Source organism: Mobula birostris, chromosome 2 (genome assembly GCF_030028105.1).
Source record: "Mobula birostris isolate sMobBir1 chromosome 2, sMobBir1.hap1, whole genome shotgun sequence".
In the NCBI taxonomy this organism is placed as follows: Eukaryota; Metazoa; Chordata; class Chondrichthyes; order Myliobatiformes; family Myliobatidae; genus Mobula; species Mobula birostris.
This window is the reverse complement of record NC_092371.1, coordinates 194,709,355-194,724,780: the sequence shown is the minus strand read 5'-3', so window position 1 is coordinate 194,724,780 and position 15,426 is coordinate 194,709,355. Positions and strand designations below refer to the sequence as shown.

The following is a 15,426-nucleotide window of genomic DNA, read 5'->3' as shown; positions in this document are numbered from 1 at the left end:
AAGCACGTAATTCACGAGACAAAATAAATAAAAACATGGAAAATAAGGGCACAAATGGACTATTTGGCTCTGCCTTTTGTAATGATCATAGTTTATCATTACAACTACCTTCCCCCCCCCCATCCCATAATCTGTTAAGTTCTAGGAACTCATTTTTCAATATATTTAATGATTTCTTCAACTATTTCCTATGGTAGTGAATTCTCTAGGTTCAGTACTCAATGAAAAAATTTATTGTCATCTGAATATTATCTAGCTTACTCTTTAACTTATGTTCATAGTTCAAGTGCAGACTAGGTGGCAGGTTTGCAGAGCTGGCATTCTGTCAGATATGGCTGTTTTCAGCTCCCAGTTGTGTACTATTTTATTCTCCTTTCCCATTTTTTCTACCTTTTTTTGTTCTGTCTTTCATACCCCTCCTTCAGCCTCCCATCCCCCAATCAAATCCCCCATTATCATGTTTCCATTACATCCCCCTCTGGATATATTACATGTAATTTCTTTGTCTAAACCAATCATCTATATTGTGGTTAGCTGGGATCCTAGCTAATTATTAGAATGCCCAATAACTTACTACCTGTCATTTCTACTCTATCTTTTAATGCCCAGCAGCTTAATATCCGTACTCCCTTCCCTCCAGTGCCATGCCTTTAGTTTTACATGCTAATGCAACCGTATCAAAAGCCTTCTGCAATTCCTAATACTGAACATCCATTGTTTTTATTCTGCCAATTACAGACTTGAAACATTCCTATAGATTTATAGAGCATTGTTTTCTTTCTGTAAGTCCATATTGAGGTTTTACAATTTGCTCACTGATTTCCTAGTGTGCTGCTGTTGCATCTTTTATAATGGAGGTCTTACCACCACTTCTGATCTCAGACTATGGTCTTACCACCACTTCTGATCTCAGACTATGGTTTTCTGTTTTGTCTGTCAGTTCTGTTTTTTAGATAGCTTTGTTACAGTAGCTATCTGCCAATTCATTGAAATCGTGGAGTCCCTGAAACCTTGAAAACTGACCACCAATCATCTATTATTTTTAGGGCCACTTACTTAAATAGTGGAAGTCATTACCTAAAGTACTTTGTTCATTGCAGTATCTACTATTCTTATCTAATTTATTAAGTTGTCATTTACATGCGAGTTTGAAGAGGCTTCAGCTGCTGGAATCTGGAGCCACAGTCTGCTGGAGTAACTTTGTACAAATGCAGGGTTTCAACCTGAGATTTCAAAAGTACCTTTCCTCCCACAGATGCTGCTGAATCCCCTGATTTTTTCTAGCAGATTGTTTGTCATGACCAATAAAAGATTGCATGAGCAGGTGATTCTCAGGTGCTTTGGGAAACTAGCACAGTGAATTGGAATTAGTTAATTATTGTCACATTCATTAAGATGGGTTCATTCAGATCAAATCATTGTACTATGTATTGAGCTGGTACAAGGTAAAGCAAAATAGAATACAGCTATAAAGAAAGTACAGTGCAGGTAGACCCTAACGTGCAAGATCATAACAAGATTGATCAAGATTGAGTTCATCTTGGCATACTAGGAAACCATTCAATAGTCTTATAACAGTGAGGTAGTAGAAGTTGTCTTTAAGCCTACTGGTACATGCTTTCAGAGGGGAGAAGTGTAAAATGTACAGGGTCAATGGGTTCTTTGTCTATACTTCTCACAGCCTCAGTAAGGCAGCTAGCATAGTCAGAGTCCCTGATGTGTTAAGCTGTGACTATAACGCTCTGCAGTTTTTTTTGTGGTCATGCGCACAGTTTTTGCCATACCAAGGCATGATACATCTAGGTAGGGTAGTTTCTATGGTCTTTGATAAAAATTGGTAAGGGTTGTTAGCAACATGCCTAATTTCCTTAGCCTCCTGAGGAAATAGGCATATTAAGCCATAGGCTCAATGTTGTTGGACCAGAATAAAGCTATTGATGTTCATTCTTAGGAGCTTGAAACTCTCAGCCTTCAGCATCAGGTTTTTCAGCAGCGGCTGATCAATGATCTGAAGCTTGCGAAGATGTAGCTCATTCAGGTTCGCTGATTGAGTACATAAGGCATTGATTTGCAGCAGTTTGGTGCTTTGAACAGCAGCCAATCAGCGATTGGGATTGATTGGCAAGAACAAATTAAAATAAGGCAGGGGCAAGTGGAGTGGCCATTGTTGGAGTGGACAATGTTAGAGTGAGATTTTTGAGGCTTCAGGTCTTCGAGGCTTCAGTGAGGAGACGCTTAAGTGAGAGAAGGCATACATGCAGTTTGTAGATTTTATTTCCCCCCCCCCACCCCAGTTTATTTATTGTTCTCCTTAATATTTGTACGTTAGTTTAGGAGGGACACCAGGCAGGATAGTTAAATGCTCCTCTTGTGGGATGTGGGAAGGTAGGGAGACCTCCAGTATCCCTGATGGCAATACTTGTGACAAGTGTTATCCAGTTGTGGTTTCTAATACTCCGTGTTAAGAAATTGGAGCTGGAACTGGATGGACGAAGGGTCCTGACGATGGGTCTCGGCCTGAAACGTCGACTGTACCTCTTCCTAGAGATGCTGCCTGACCTGTTGCATTCACCAGCAACTTTGATGTGTGTTGCTTGAATTTCCAGCATCTGCAGAATTCCTCGTGTTTAAGTTATCTTGCCAGTTTGATTCACTGTACAAATGAATCAGAATAATGATTCATGAGGGAAAACTTCTTCACTCAAAGGGTCATGAGCATGTGGATCAAGCTGCCAGTGCAAGTGGTGCATATGAGCTTGAATTCAATGTTTAGCATAGAAAACATAGAAAACCTACAGCACAATACAGGCCCTTCAGCCCACAAAGTTGTGCTGAACATGTAGCTACTTTAGAAATTATCTAGGGTTACCTATAGCCCTCTATTTTTCTAAGCTCCATGTAGCTATCCAAAAGTCTCTTAAAAGACCCTATCGTATCCGCCTTCACCACCATTGCTGGCAGCACATTCCACGCACTCACCACTCTCTGTGTAAAAAAACAAAACAACTTACCCCTGACATCTCCTCTGTACCTACTCCCCAGCACCTTAAGCTTGTGTCCTCTTGTGGCAACCATTTCAGCCCTGGGGATAAAGCTTCTGACTATCCACGCGATCAATGCCTGTCATCATCTTATACACCTCTAAGAGAAGTTTGGATAGAACATGGATGTTAAGGGTACGAAGGGCTATGGTCCAGGTGCAGCTCGATGGGAGTAGGCAGTTTAAATGATTCAGCATAGATTGGATGGACCAAAGGGCCTGTTTCTGTGCTGTATATTTCTATGACCCTATTTGGAGACGAGCATATGCATCATCCTGATCTCTCCCATCAAGCCTATACTCCTGATCTCAATGGCCAGCCCTTGTGTTTTGCTGATATTGAGGGAAAGGTTGTGTTGTCATGACACCATGTCACTTGGGTCTCCAGCTTTGTTATGTGAGATACGACCTACTCTGGTGGTATCTGCAAAATTAGAGCAGAATCCGGCCACACAATCATGCGTGTACAGGGAATAAAATAGGCAGCTGATAATGCAACCTTGTGGAGCACTGGTGTTTAGAATAATTGTGGTGGTGGTGTTGCCTCCTGCCCCTATTGATTGTGTTCTGGTGGTCAGGAAGTTGTAGAAGAAGGTGTTGTAGAGGAGGACCAGGTCTCAGAATTTGGCGATGTTTTTGCTTGGAGTTCAGCAGGGTGATTTATTGATGCAGAAATCTCATAAGCAATAGTGATCATTAAAAATTAGTTTCACGTATTTAGCAACAAAGAGCTTGGCATGCAGAACTTTAATTGGTTTGCTGTCCTTTTTTACCATTGTGATATCAGCTTTGTTTACTTACTGATGCACAAGGAACTCAGTGTCTCAAGTAATATTTATGGGGGAGGGGAGAGAAATTATTGATATTTCAAGATCCTGGTGCAGGGTTTCAGCCTGAAACATGGATGATTGCTAGCCACCACAGATTCTACTTTACTGCTGACTTCCTCCAGCAGATTATTTAGACCAGCAGTCCCCAACCACTGGGCCGCGCACCGGTACCGGGCTGCAAAGCATCTGCTACCGGGCTGCCAGAAAACGATATGAGTCAGCTGCACTTTTCCTCATTCCCTGTCACGCACTGTTGAACTTGAACATAGGGTTGCCAACTGTCCTGTATTTGCCCAGGACATCCCGTATATTGGGCTAAATTGGTTTGTCCCATACAGGACCGCCCTTGTCCCTTATTTCCCCCGGCTAAGGTAGAGCATTCCTATGAAACCTTTTGTGCTAAAATGGCGTAAAGCGAAGCAGCAATTACCATTAATTTATATGGGAAAAATTTTTGAGCGTTCCCAGACCTAAAAAATAACCTACCAAATTATACCAAATAACACATAAAACACCTAACATATAGTAAAAGCAGGAATGATATGATAAATACACGCCTATATAATGAAGAAATAATGTATGTACAGTACAGTCGAGAAGATTAAGCCAAAACCGATTTGTGGGGAAAGAAACGATTTGTGCGTCACATATGCGCACACAGGTGCCCGTGCAAGGCATCTGATTTCTGAATTTTCTCTCCATTTATAAATAGTCTGTGTCTTTATTCCTTCTATCAACATGTATGACTGTACACTTCCCTGCATTATATTCTGTCTGCCACTTCTTTGCCTATTCTCCTAATTGGTCTAAGTTTAAGTCCTTCTGCAAAGTCTGTTTCCTCAGAGCTACCTGCCCCTCCATTTATCTTCATTTCACCTGCAAACTTGGCCACAAAGTTATCATTTCCATCATCCAAATTATTGACATATAATATGAAAAGAATATTATCATGGTCTCTTGTTAAGCAAGCTCATGTGTGGCACCTTGTCAGTGGCCTTCTAAAAATCCAGGTAAATAACATCCGCTGAATCTCTTTTGTCTACCTATCCTGTTATTTCCACAAGGAATTTCAACAGATTAGTTAGGCAAGGTATCTCCTTAAGGAAACCATGCTGATTTTAACCTATTTTATCATGTGCCTCCAAGTACACTGAAATCAGCTTCTCAAGCACCACCTTTTTTACTATTAACAACTACACTTACTTCTGCCCCCAATGCTTTCGACTTTATGACATTGTGCTGGTGATTTCCACAGAGAACACCACAGCAATACACATATGAAGTTCATCCTCCATTTCTTTGTCTCCCATTCCTACCTCATCAGTGTTATTTTGCAGTGGTCCAATATCCACTCTCACCTCTTTTTATATTTCTGAAAAACCTTTTGGTATCTGCTTTTAAATTATTAGCTCCCTTACCTTCATATTTCTTCTTTTCTCTCCATATTGCTTTTTTACTTGCCTTCTGTTGGTTTTAAAAAGCTTCCCAATCCTCTAACTTTCCACAAATTTTCGCTATTTTATATGCTCTCTCTTTTGTACTTCCCTTGTCAGCCACAGTTGCCTCATTGTCCCTTGAGAATACTTCTTCTTTGGAATGTATCTATCCTGCATCATCCCAATTGCCCCAGAAACTCCCAAGCATTGTTTCTCTGCCATCATTCGTGCCAGTGTCTCCTTCCAGTCAACTTTAGCTAGCTTGGAGGCTCTCTCATGCCTCTGTAATTCATTTACTCCACTGTGATACTAAAATATTCAATTTTAACTTCTCCCTCTGAAACTCCAGGATAAATTCTATCATAATATGATTACATGATAGTGTTTTCCAAGGCAATTATTTGAAAAGTTGATTAAGGCAAGGCAGTGGATGTTGTCTGCCTGGATTTCAGCATGGGTGGTTGGTCAAGAAGGTTCATTCGCTTTTGGCATCCAGGATGAGGTAGTAAATTGGATTAGACATTGGCTTTGCAGGTGAAGGCAGAGAGTGGTAGTAGATGGGTGAGTCTCTGACTGGAGGCTGTGACTAGTGGTGTACTGCAGGGATCGGGGCTGGGCCCTTTGCTGTTTGCCATCTAAATCAACAAACGAGATGATAATGTAGAAAATTGGATTAGCAAATTTACTGGTGACACCAAGATTGGGGGTGTAGTGGACAGCAAGGAGAGCTATTAAAACTTGCAGCAGGACCTGGACCAGCTGCGAAAATTGGTTGAAATGTGGCAGTGAGAATTTAGAGTTGTATTGCTCTAAGACTCAGTGACACAGCCTCCTAAGGATTCCTTTACCTCAAGCTCCTTAATTAAATCTGGTTCATTACCAAACACCCAATTCTAGAATTGCCTTTGCCCGAGTGGGCTGCTCTAAAAACCCTCTCGTAGGCATACTAAAACTTCTCTCCCTTGGGAACCAGCACCAACCAGATTTTTCCAATCTACCTGCACCCCCTCACTCACTGCCCCGGAATGTATTATCTCATTAGATGCTGAGAAAGCCTTTGACAGAGTTGAATGGCCTTATTTATTTAATGTTCTTGAGAAATTTAATTTTAATTTGACATTAATATCTTGGATTAAATTGTTATATTACTCCCCGGTAGCCTCGGTTTGTACAAATAATCATAGATCTCCTTTTTTTCGTCTTTTTCGTGGTACTAGGCAAGGTTGCCCTCTTAGTCCTTTACTATTCAATATTGCCCTTGAACCTTTAGCAATTGCTATTCATGACTCGCCAAATATTTTTGGTATTACCCGTGGAAACGAAATACATAAATTATCATTATATGCAGATGATTTGTTGTTATACATCTCCAACCCAGAGAAGCCAATTCCTGCTATTCTAGGTCTGTTGGCTCAATTTAGTAACTTCTCTGGTTACAAATTGAATCTTAATAAGAGTGAATTATTCCCTGTAAATAAGCAGGTATCTATTTATGGACGTTTACCATTTAAATTGGTTACTGATTCATTTATATATTTAGGGATAACAATTACGAAAAAATATAAAGATTTATTTAAAGCTAATTTTTTACCTTTAATTGATCAGATTAAACTTTTATTTACTAAATGGTCACCAATCTCTTTGTCTTTGATTGGTCGGATTAATGCTATTAAGATGATCATTTTGCCCAAATTTTTGTATATATTTCAATTGGTTCCAATTTTTATTCCAAAATCTTTTTTCGATAACGTAGATTCAAAAATTTCCTCATATATTTGGCAGAACAAAAATTCTAGGTTAGGTAAAAGGTATCTACAGAAATCTAAAAAGGAGGGGGGGCTCACCCTCCCGAATTTTAGATTCTATTATTGGGCAATTAATACTCGATATTTAAAATTTTGGTTAGGAGATTTGGATGTATCTTTAAACCCACATTGGGTAAATCTTGAATCTAATTCATTACAAGAGTTTTCCTTGGGTTCGGTTTTAGGAACTTCACTTCCTTTTACTTCTTTTAAATCGTATAAACAAATGAATAATCCAATAGTTAAGCATACTTTACGTATATGGTTTCAATTCCAAAGATTTTTTGGGTTCAATCAATTTATTCTAGCAAGTCCCATTATACCAAATTTCCTTTTTCAACCTTCCACTATGGATCAAGCTTACTTTGATTGGAAAACCAAAGGTATAATATCTTTTTGCGATTTATTTTTGGATAATTGTTTTATGTCTTTTGATCAACTCTCTAATAAGTATAACTTACCCAGATCTCACTTTTTTAGATATCTACAGATTAGAAACTTTTTAATTACTGTCTCCCCTAATTTTCCACACCCATATCCAATGGACACTTTGGAAAAAATTTTAGATTTAAATCTTTCTCAGAAAAGTGTAGTAGCAATTATATATAATATGATTATGAATTTATGTCCTGATGCTTCTAATAAAATTAAAGCTGACTGGGAAAGAGAACTTGAGATTAATATACTGACTGAAAAATGGGAAAAAATTCTTCAATTGGTGAATTCATCCTCTGTATGTGCTAAACATATGTTGATACAGTTTAAAGTAGTGCACAGGGCTCATATGTCCAAAGATAAACTATCTCGTTATTATTCTTATATTAATCCAATATGTGACAGATGTCATTCCCAGATAGCTTCTTTAACCTACATGTTTTGGTCATGTCCTTTGTTGGAAAAATATTGGAAAGATATTTTTGATATTATTTCAACGGTCTTGAATATAGACTTACAACCTCATCCAATTACTGCTATCTTTGGATTACCAATGATAGATTTAAATAATTTAACCTCTTCATCACGTAGAATGATTGCATTTCTTACTTTAATGGCTAGAAGATCCATTTTGTTGAATTGGAAAGAGATTAACCCTCCTACTGTATTTCATTGGTTTTCACAAACTATGGTGTGTTTGAATTTGGAGAAAATTAGAAGTGCGGTTTATGACCCTTCCATTAAGTTTGAAAAAACTTGGAGGCCATTCATTCAGCATTTTCATTTGATGTAATTTGATCATTTCCAAACTTGTTTTATCTTTCTGTACTGTTGGTGGAGAGGAATGGAATCACCGACACTAAGGTTTTCTTCTTTCCCATTTTTAAGTTGTTAGTACTGCCCAAGTCTTTTAGTTTAGTTGATTAATTCTGCTTTTCTTTGGGGATGGGGTTTGTTTTTTTCTGTTTTGTTTTTTTTCTTTTTCATGTTTTTTTTCCAGTTTTTTTTTGCTTTGTATTAACCGTTGTTAGTTCTATATGATTGGGAGCTTTGTTAATTTACACTATTTGGTTTTGCAATTACTTTTTTAAGTGTAACAATATATCTCCTACTATTTGTATTATTGCTATGTTTTGAAATTAATAAAAAGATTGAAAAAGAAAGAAACCCACTGACTAATGCAACATTGCCCTTTTATATGCCTTTTCTATCTCCCGCTGTAGATTGTAGCCCACATACTGAGTACTCTTTAGAGGCCTGTATATATCTCCACCAGGATCTTTTACCCTTGTAGTTTCTTAACTATACCCACAAGGATTCTACGTCTTTTGATTCTATGTCACCTCTTTCCAAGGATTTGATTTCCATTTTTACCAACAGAGCCACACCTCTGCCTGCCTGCTTGCCCTTTTGATACAATCTGTATCCTTGGATGTTAAGCTCCCAAGTAAGATCTTTCAGCTACAACTCAGTGGTGCTCACAACATCATACTTACCATCTCTAACTGCACTACATGATCACCCACCTTATTCCATATACTGTGTGTATTTAAATGTAACATTTTCATTCCTGTATTCATCACCTCTTTCTATTTTGTCTCATTATGTTTACTGCAATTTTACCCCATCACCTACCTATCCTTCTGCACAGTCTTACTACACATTGAGTCTCATTGTATATTAGCTACTCAATCCTCAGCCCAATCACTCTGGTTCCCATCCCCCCTGCCAAATTAGTTTAAACCCTCCCCAACAGCTCTAACAAACCTGCCTGCAAGGATATTTGTCACCCTTGGGTTCTTACCTTCACTGGCTCATGGCACGGGCAGCAATCTTGAAAGTAATCTTGATTACTACCCTGGAGGTCCTGCTTTTCAGCTTTTTACCTAAATCCCTATATTTTCGCTTCAGGACCTCATCCCTTTTTCTACCTATGTCATTGGTACCAATAGATACTATGACTTTTCACCCCCCACCCCCCCGCCCGCCTTAGTACACTGCAGACCTGATCTGAGACATCACTGACCCAAATTTCCATCTGGGTATCTCTTTCATATCCACAGAATCTGCTGTCTGCTGCTCAAATAATGGAATCCCCTATCACTACTGCATTCCACTTCTCCCCTACCCTTCTGAGTCACAGAGACAGACAGTGCACAAGATCAGGAAACAAAGTGATTTGATTTCATTTTTTTTTACCAACAGAGCCACCCTGTCCTCTCTGCCTACCTACCTGTCCTTTCGATATAATGTGTGTCCTTGGCCTTCAAAGGAGAAATTTTGAGAGTGCAGAGTTTTCTTGAGGCAAATCAGGGTAGATAAATCCCCAGGACCTGACAGCATTCCCTCGGACCTTGAAGGAGACTAGTATTGAAATTTCAGGGGCCCTGGCAGATATATTTTAAATGTCGGTATCTACGGGTGAGGTGCCGGAGGATTGGAGGATAGCTCATGTTGTTCCATTATTTAAAAAAGCCTCTAAAAGTAACCCAGGAAATTATAGGCCGGTAAGTTTGACGTCGGTAGTTGGTAATTATTGGAAGGAATTATCTGCAAGTATTTGGATAGACAATGGTAAGGCACTGAGAAGTGCAGTAGAACAGCGGGATCTGGGAATACAGATACAAAATTCCCTAAAAGTGGCGTCACAGGTAGGTAAGGTCATAAAGAGAGCTTTTGGTACATTGGACTTTATTAATCAGAGTATTGATTATAAGAGTTGGAATGTTATGGTGAGGTTGTATAAAGCATTGGTGAGGCCGAATTTGGAGTATTGTGTACAGTTTTGGTCACCAAATTACAGGAAGGATATTAATAAGGTTGAAAGAGTGCAGAGAAGGTTTACAAGGATGTTGCCGGGACTTGAGAAACTCAGTTACAGAGAAAGGTTGAATAGGTTAGGACTTTATTCCCTGGAGTGTAGAAGAATGAGGGGAGATTTGATAGAGGTATATAAAATTAAGATGGGTATAGATAGAGTGAATGCAAGCAGGCTTTTTCCACTGAGGCAAGGGGAGAAAAAAAAACAGAGGACGTGGGTTATGGGTGAAAGGGGAAAAGTTTGAAGGGAACATTGGGGGGAGTCTTCTTCACACAGAGAGTGGTGGGAGTATGGAATGAGCTGCCAGATGAAGTGGTAAATGCGGGCTCACTTTTAACATTTAAGAAAAACTTGGATAGGTACATGGATGGGAGGTGTATGGAAGGATACGGTCCAGGTGCAGGTCAGTGGGACTAGGCAGAAAAATGGTTCGGCGCAGCCCAGAAGGGCCAAAAGGCCTGTTTCTGTGCTGTAATGTTCTCTGGTTAAGCTTCCTCTATGATCTTTTTTAAGCCCTGACTCAGTAAAGCCCACAATGCCATACTTGCCAATCTCTTAACTCTGCTACAAGATCATCTACATGATCTTCTCCAAAATCTGAAATCCTGCTCCCCGCGCCAATTCTTCAGCCATGCATTTATCTGCCAAATCATCCTGTTCTTTCCCTCACTGGCATGTGACACATGCAGCAATCCAGGAATAACTACCCTTGAGTTCCAGTTTTATAGGTTTCTACCTAACTCCCCATATTCTTTCTTCAGGACTTCATCATTTTTTTTCTATCTCTCTCTTTATCATCCTTCCCACTTAGAATGCTGTGGACCCATTCTGAGACGTATCTTGACCCTTACACCTGGGGGGCAACGTACCATCTGATGTCTCTTTTATGTCCACAGAATTCCCTGTCTGCTGCTCTAACTATGGAATCCCCAATCACTACTGCACTCTTCTTTTTTTAATTCCCCCATCCATGCCTTCTGAACAACAGAGCCAGATTCAGTGCCACGGTTACTGCGGCTTTTCCTTGGTGAGTCTCTTCCGCCCCCACCTCCAACAGTATCCAAAGCAGCATACTTGTTAGTGAGTGGAACAGCCGGCTACAGTGGCCACAGGGGTTACTCTGCCCTGTTGGCCTTTTCCCTTTCTCTGTCCTGACAGTTACCCAGCTGCCTGCCTTATGCAATTTAGAGGTGACTACCCCTTTATAGCTCCAATCTATCACCTATTTATGAGCTGAAGGTCATCCAGCTGCAGCTTCAGTTTCCTAACAAGTTCGTAAGGAACTGCAGCTCGATGCACCTCATGCAGATGAGTTATCAGGGAGACTGGAGATCTTCCAGAGTTCCCACATCTCACACAAAGAACGTACCACTTTTTCTGGACTCATTCTCACACACTAGTTATGTACTTGTAGACAAAGAATGATTTTTTTAAAAACTTAATAGAAACTTAATTAGAGTCTTAGCCTGGCCTCATCTTGAGCCAAAGCCTGACTACTCACGCACTAGCCCTCTCCCACCAAAGCCGCTCCGATTATACCTCATTTGTTTTTATTGGCCTTTGCCAAGTGCCTAGTAGATTGTTATGATTGAAGCCCATTGAAAAGTCTCAGAAGGCCCAGAGATCTTTTAAAATCTCCTGCCATCTCTCCCACAAGCGAGTGCTCAAGATGATTGAAGCCCGCAGAAATTATTTGCTGCTTCATTTACCTAGTGTCTAGCTGTTCAGTTTTTGTTAGTTTCTATTATTAAAGAGCAAAACCATACTTGATACAAGTACTCAATGTTGTGAAGATTTTTCCATAAGATTTTGGACATGCATTCATTTATTTTCTCGAATTATTTTTGCTTGGCATTCTCCTTTCATACGGAGATAGATCATTTTCATACATAAATTTCGGGTGCTTCTGGATATTTTCCTGGCTACAATGATTTTGAAGAAATTGTTTATTTTCAAAGTATGTGTAATTTTAAGAAATATAGGGAACTACTAACATCCCTATATTTGCAGACATTTCCCTATTTATTTTAGTTACTATTTTTTTCAGTAGGTTGAAGAATATCATGTAAGCAGTGGTAATAATTATTATCAATGAATCTGAAATTTTGCAGGCTGATCCCAAAGAGGTAATTAAAATGGTCACAAGGCATGTGACTGAAAATGCAGACAACAGTTGGTCAGAAGAAGTACGGACATTAATTCATCATTTTGACTACTACAATCAATTGTTGACTGATTTCACACAAGCTCAAACACTTCAAGGACTTGGCAAAGGTGTGGATGTGCAGCGATTTGCAACAGATAGCCAATATAAAAGGGAGACAATTCTAGGCTTAGCAGAGTAAGTATCAAATTGTTATGCAAAATTATTCCAGTCAAACTCAAATTGTGCAAAGACCAATAACACAGTACTTGCCACAATTCAACAGTCACTGAACCCTTAAATTTTGCTCAGTTCTTTCCAAAAAAATTGGTAAAGGTAAGCAATGAAAAGTACCAATTCCTTCAGGTTTATCACTCAAAAAGAAGAATATTTCTGCCATTTTTAGGGAAAGCACAATGCACAGGAAGAAATCAACTGATTTGAATTCAATGCTATTTATTAAGATACTTGTTCTGAATAATGTCAGCAGACTCTGGAAAGCCATTCTGTAGATAAAGGAATTTCCATTTGCAGTTAGTAGCATGGTTTACTAAAAATCCTTAGAGCATCTTATGACATCTCCTGATGTTTGTAACAGTATCATTGTTATCTGTAAGATTCTATATTGGGGATTAATGTTTTATTTTCTGTACCCTTCGTCTTTTTTAAATTAAATTCTTGATGTAATCAGTTTGGATATATTACTGAAAATGCCTACTCCGGCAGGTCACAGATAACAACTCAGAATGACTGTCCAAACATCAGGAGATGTCAAAAGTTGCTCTGAGGATTTTTAGTAAATCATGCTACTAACTGAAAATGGAAATTCCTTTATCTATAGAATGGCTTTCCAGAGTCTGCTGATATTTTTCAGAACAAATATCTTTGCACAATAAGATAGCAGATTATATATGACCTCATCTTTTTCTTCAGAAGTTTTGTTGCCATATCCCTCCCTCTTATTTTTAAGTGATCAGTGTCTTGCAGATCTTGCAGAGAGTAGTCCCCTTCAATTTATTGTTTCTTCAATTGAAACTTCTGTCTTAACAACTGCTAAACTCACTGTGCAGGCTTCGTGCAAAACAATCACACTGCATTAGGTTGTTTCATTGATTGTTTGATTATTTAATGTCATTTCCAGTAAACAAGGGCAAAGAAGAATGAAATAATTATTACTCCAGATCTGATGCAGCCCAGAAAAAAAACACAATAAGATCAAGAACATAGTAATAAAAAACACAATAAATATAAAAACACACAATAGCTTTTATACACGTATCCATAAAATGACACGAGCGCATAGGAGTGTCTGTACATAAGGTGACTGACAGTAAATGATAAAGTAGTGGTGGTGGGAGGTGTGAAGATGTGGGTTAGTGGGTGGCGATATTGATCAGCCTTACAGTTTGTGGAAAGTAACTGTTTTTGATTCTGGTGGTCCTGGCGCAAATGCTACGTAGCCACGTCCCTGATGGAAGTAGGACAAACAGCCCATGAGCAGAGTCGGCGGGATTCTTCATGATGTTGCTGGCCCTTTGCTAGCACGTTTCTGTATATGTCAGTGGCGGGTAGGCTGGTGATGATGGTGCTGTTTTGGCTACCCATTGTAGAACCTGCCTCACTGCTACAGTGCAGTTTCCATGCCATGCAGTGATGCAGCATGCTGAGGTGCTCTCTACAGTGCATCTGCAGAATGACATGAGTATAGATGTGCAGAGTCCAGCTCTCTTCAGCCTCCTCAGCAAGTAGAGGCATTGTGCAGTTGCTTTAAGCAATTTTTAGTTGACATCACTCTTTCCTCAGAGCTACATAACACAAAATGCAGGAGGAAATCAGCAGGTCAGCAAGCATTTATGGAGGAGAATAAATGGTTTAAGTTTCGTGTTGAGGCCATTCATCAGGACAGGAAAGGAAGGGGGCAGAAATCAGACTAAGAACCGGGGGGAGAGGAAGGAATACATGGTGATAGGTAAGGTGGGGGTGGGGTGAAGGGGGAATGAAATAAGAAGAAGAAATCTGAGAGGACAGTGGACCATGGAAGAAAGGAAAGGAGGAAGGGCACTAGAGGGTGGTGATAGGCAGACGAGAAGAGAAAGGAATGAGAGGATAACCAGAACAGGTAAAAAAAAAAAAGGAGAAGATGGAGGAGGAAGAAATTACTAGAAGTTAGAGAAATCAATATTCATGACATCAGATTGGAAGCTAGCTAGATGAAATATGACGTATTGCTTCTCCAACTTGAGTTTGGTGTCATCATGGCGTAGAAGAGGCAACAGACAGGCGTCAGGATAGGAAATCAAATTGAAATGTGTTGCTTTTGAGCAATCCTTCCTTTTGTAGAGGATAAAGTGAAACTGCTCGACAAAGTTGTCCTCCAATCTGCTCCAAGAATCACCAATGTAGAATTTGCTCACTGGGAGCACCAGATAAAATGGATTTCCCTGACCGACTTACAGATGAGGTGTTGCCTCACCTGGAAGGATTGTTGAGGTCCTGAGTGGTGGTGACGGTGGAAATGTAGGGTTAGGTCTGGCACTTGTCAAGCTTTCAGGAATAGGTACCAGGAAGGAGATCATTGGGGAGGGACGAATGGACAAGGGAGTCACATAGAGAACCATCCCTACAGAAAATGTAGTGGGGTGAGGAAGAGAAATATGTGACAGATGATTGTGCGATTAAGCTATGATATCAGTGCCATCTATTGACTTCCCAAACTGATGAGATTAGGCAGCTTTGCAACTTGAATTTCTGCAGTCGGAATTGAGGTTGCCTATAAAGGCTTATGTAGTTAGTTTCAGGATTTTGATCCACCAGTCACTATCTCTTTTCAAGCCAAAGTGGTGCAACCTAGAGTGAGCTCAGGTGCTGATATCCTCATATCCTTTTGCTCCTGTCTGTCTCGATGGCGGGGCTTAT

At 39.6% G+C, this 15,426-nt stretch overlaps 1 protein-coding gene across 3 annotated transcripts in view; it reads left to right on the top strand.

Moving 5' to 3' along the window:
* Positions 1-15,426, top strand: part of nbas (NBAS subunit of NRZ tethering complex) — a 304,149-nt gene that overhangs the window by 191,604 nt on the left and 97,119 nt on the right. For all 3 annotated transcript variants that reach the window (XR_011885018.1, XM_072251277.1, XM_072251278.1), the window contains one exon: positions 12,479-12,708. Coding sequence is in view for 2 of the 3 variants with exons in the window: in XM_072251277.1 (XP_072107378.1) it covers positions 12,479-12,708 (230 nt within the window). In the remaining variant the exon portion in view is untranslated. The remainder of the gene's footprint in view (positions 1-12,478; positions 12,709-15,426) is intronic.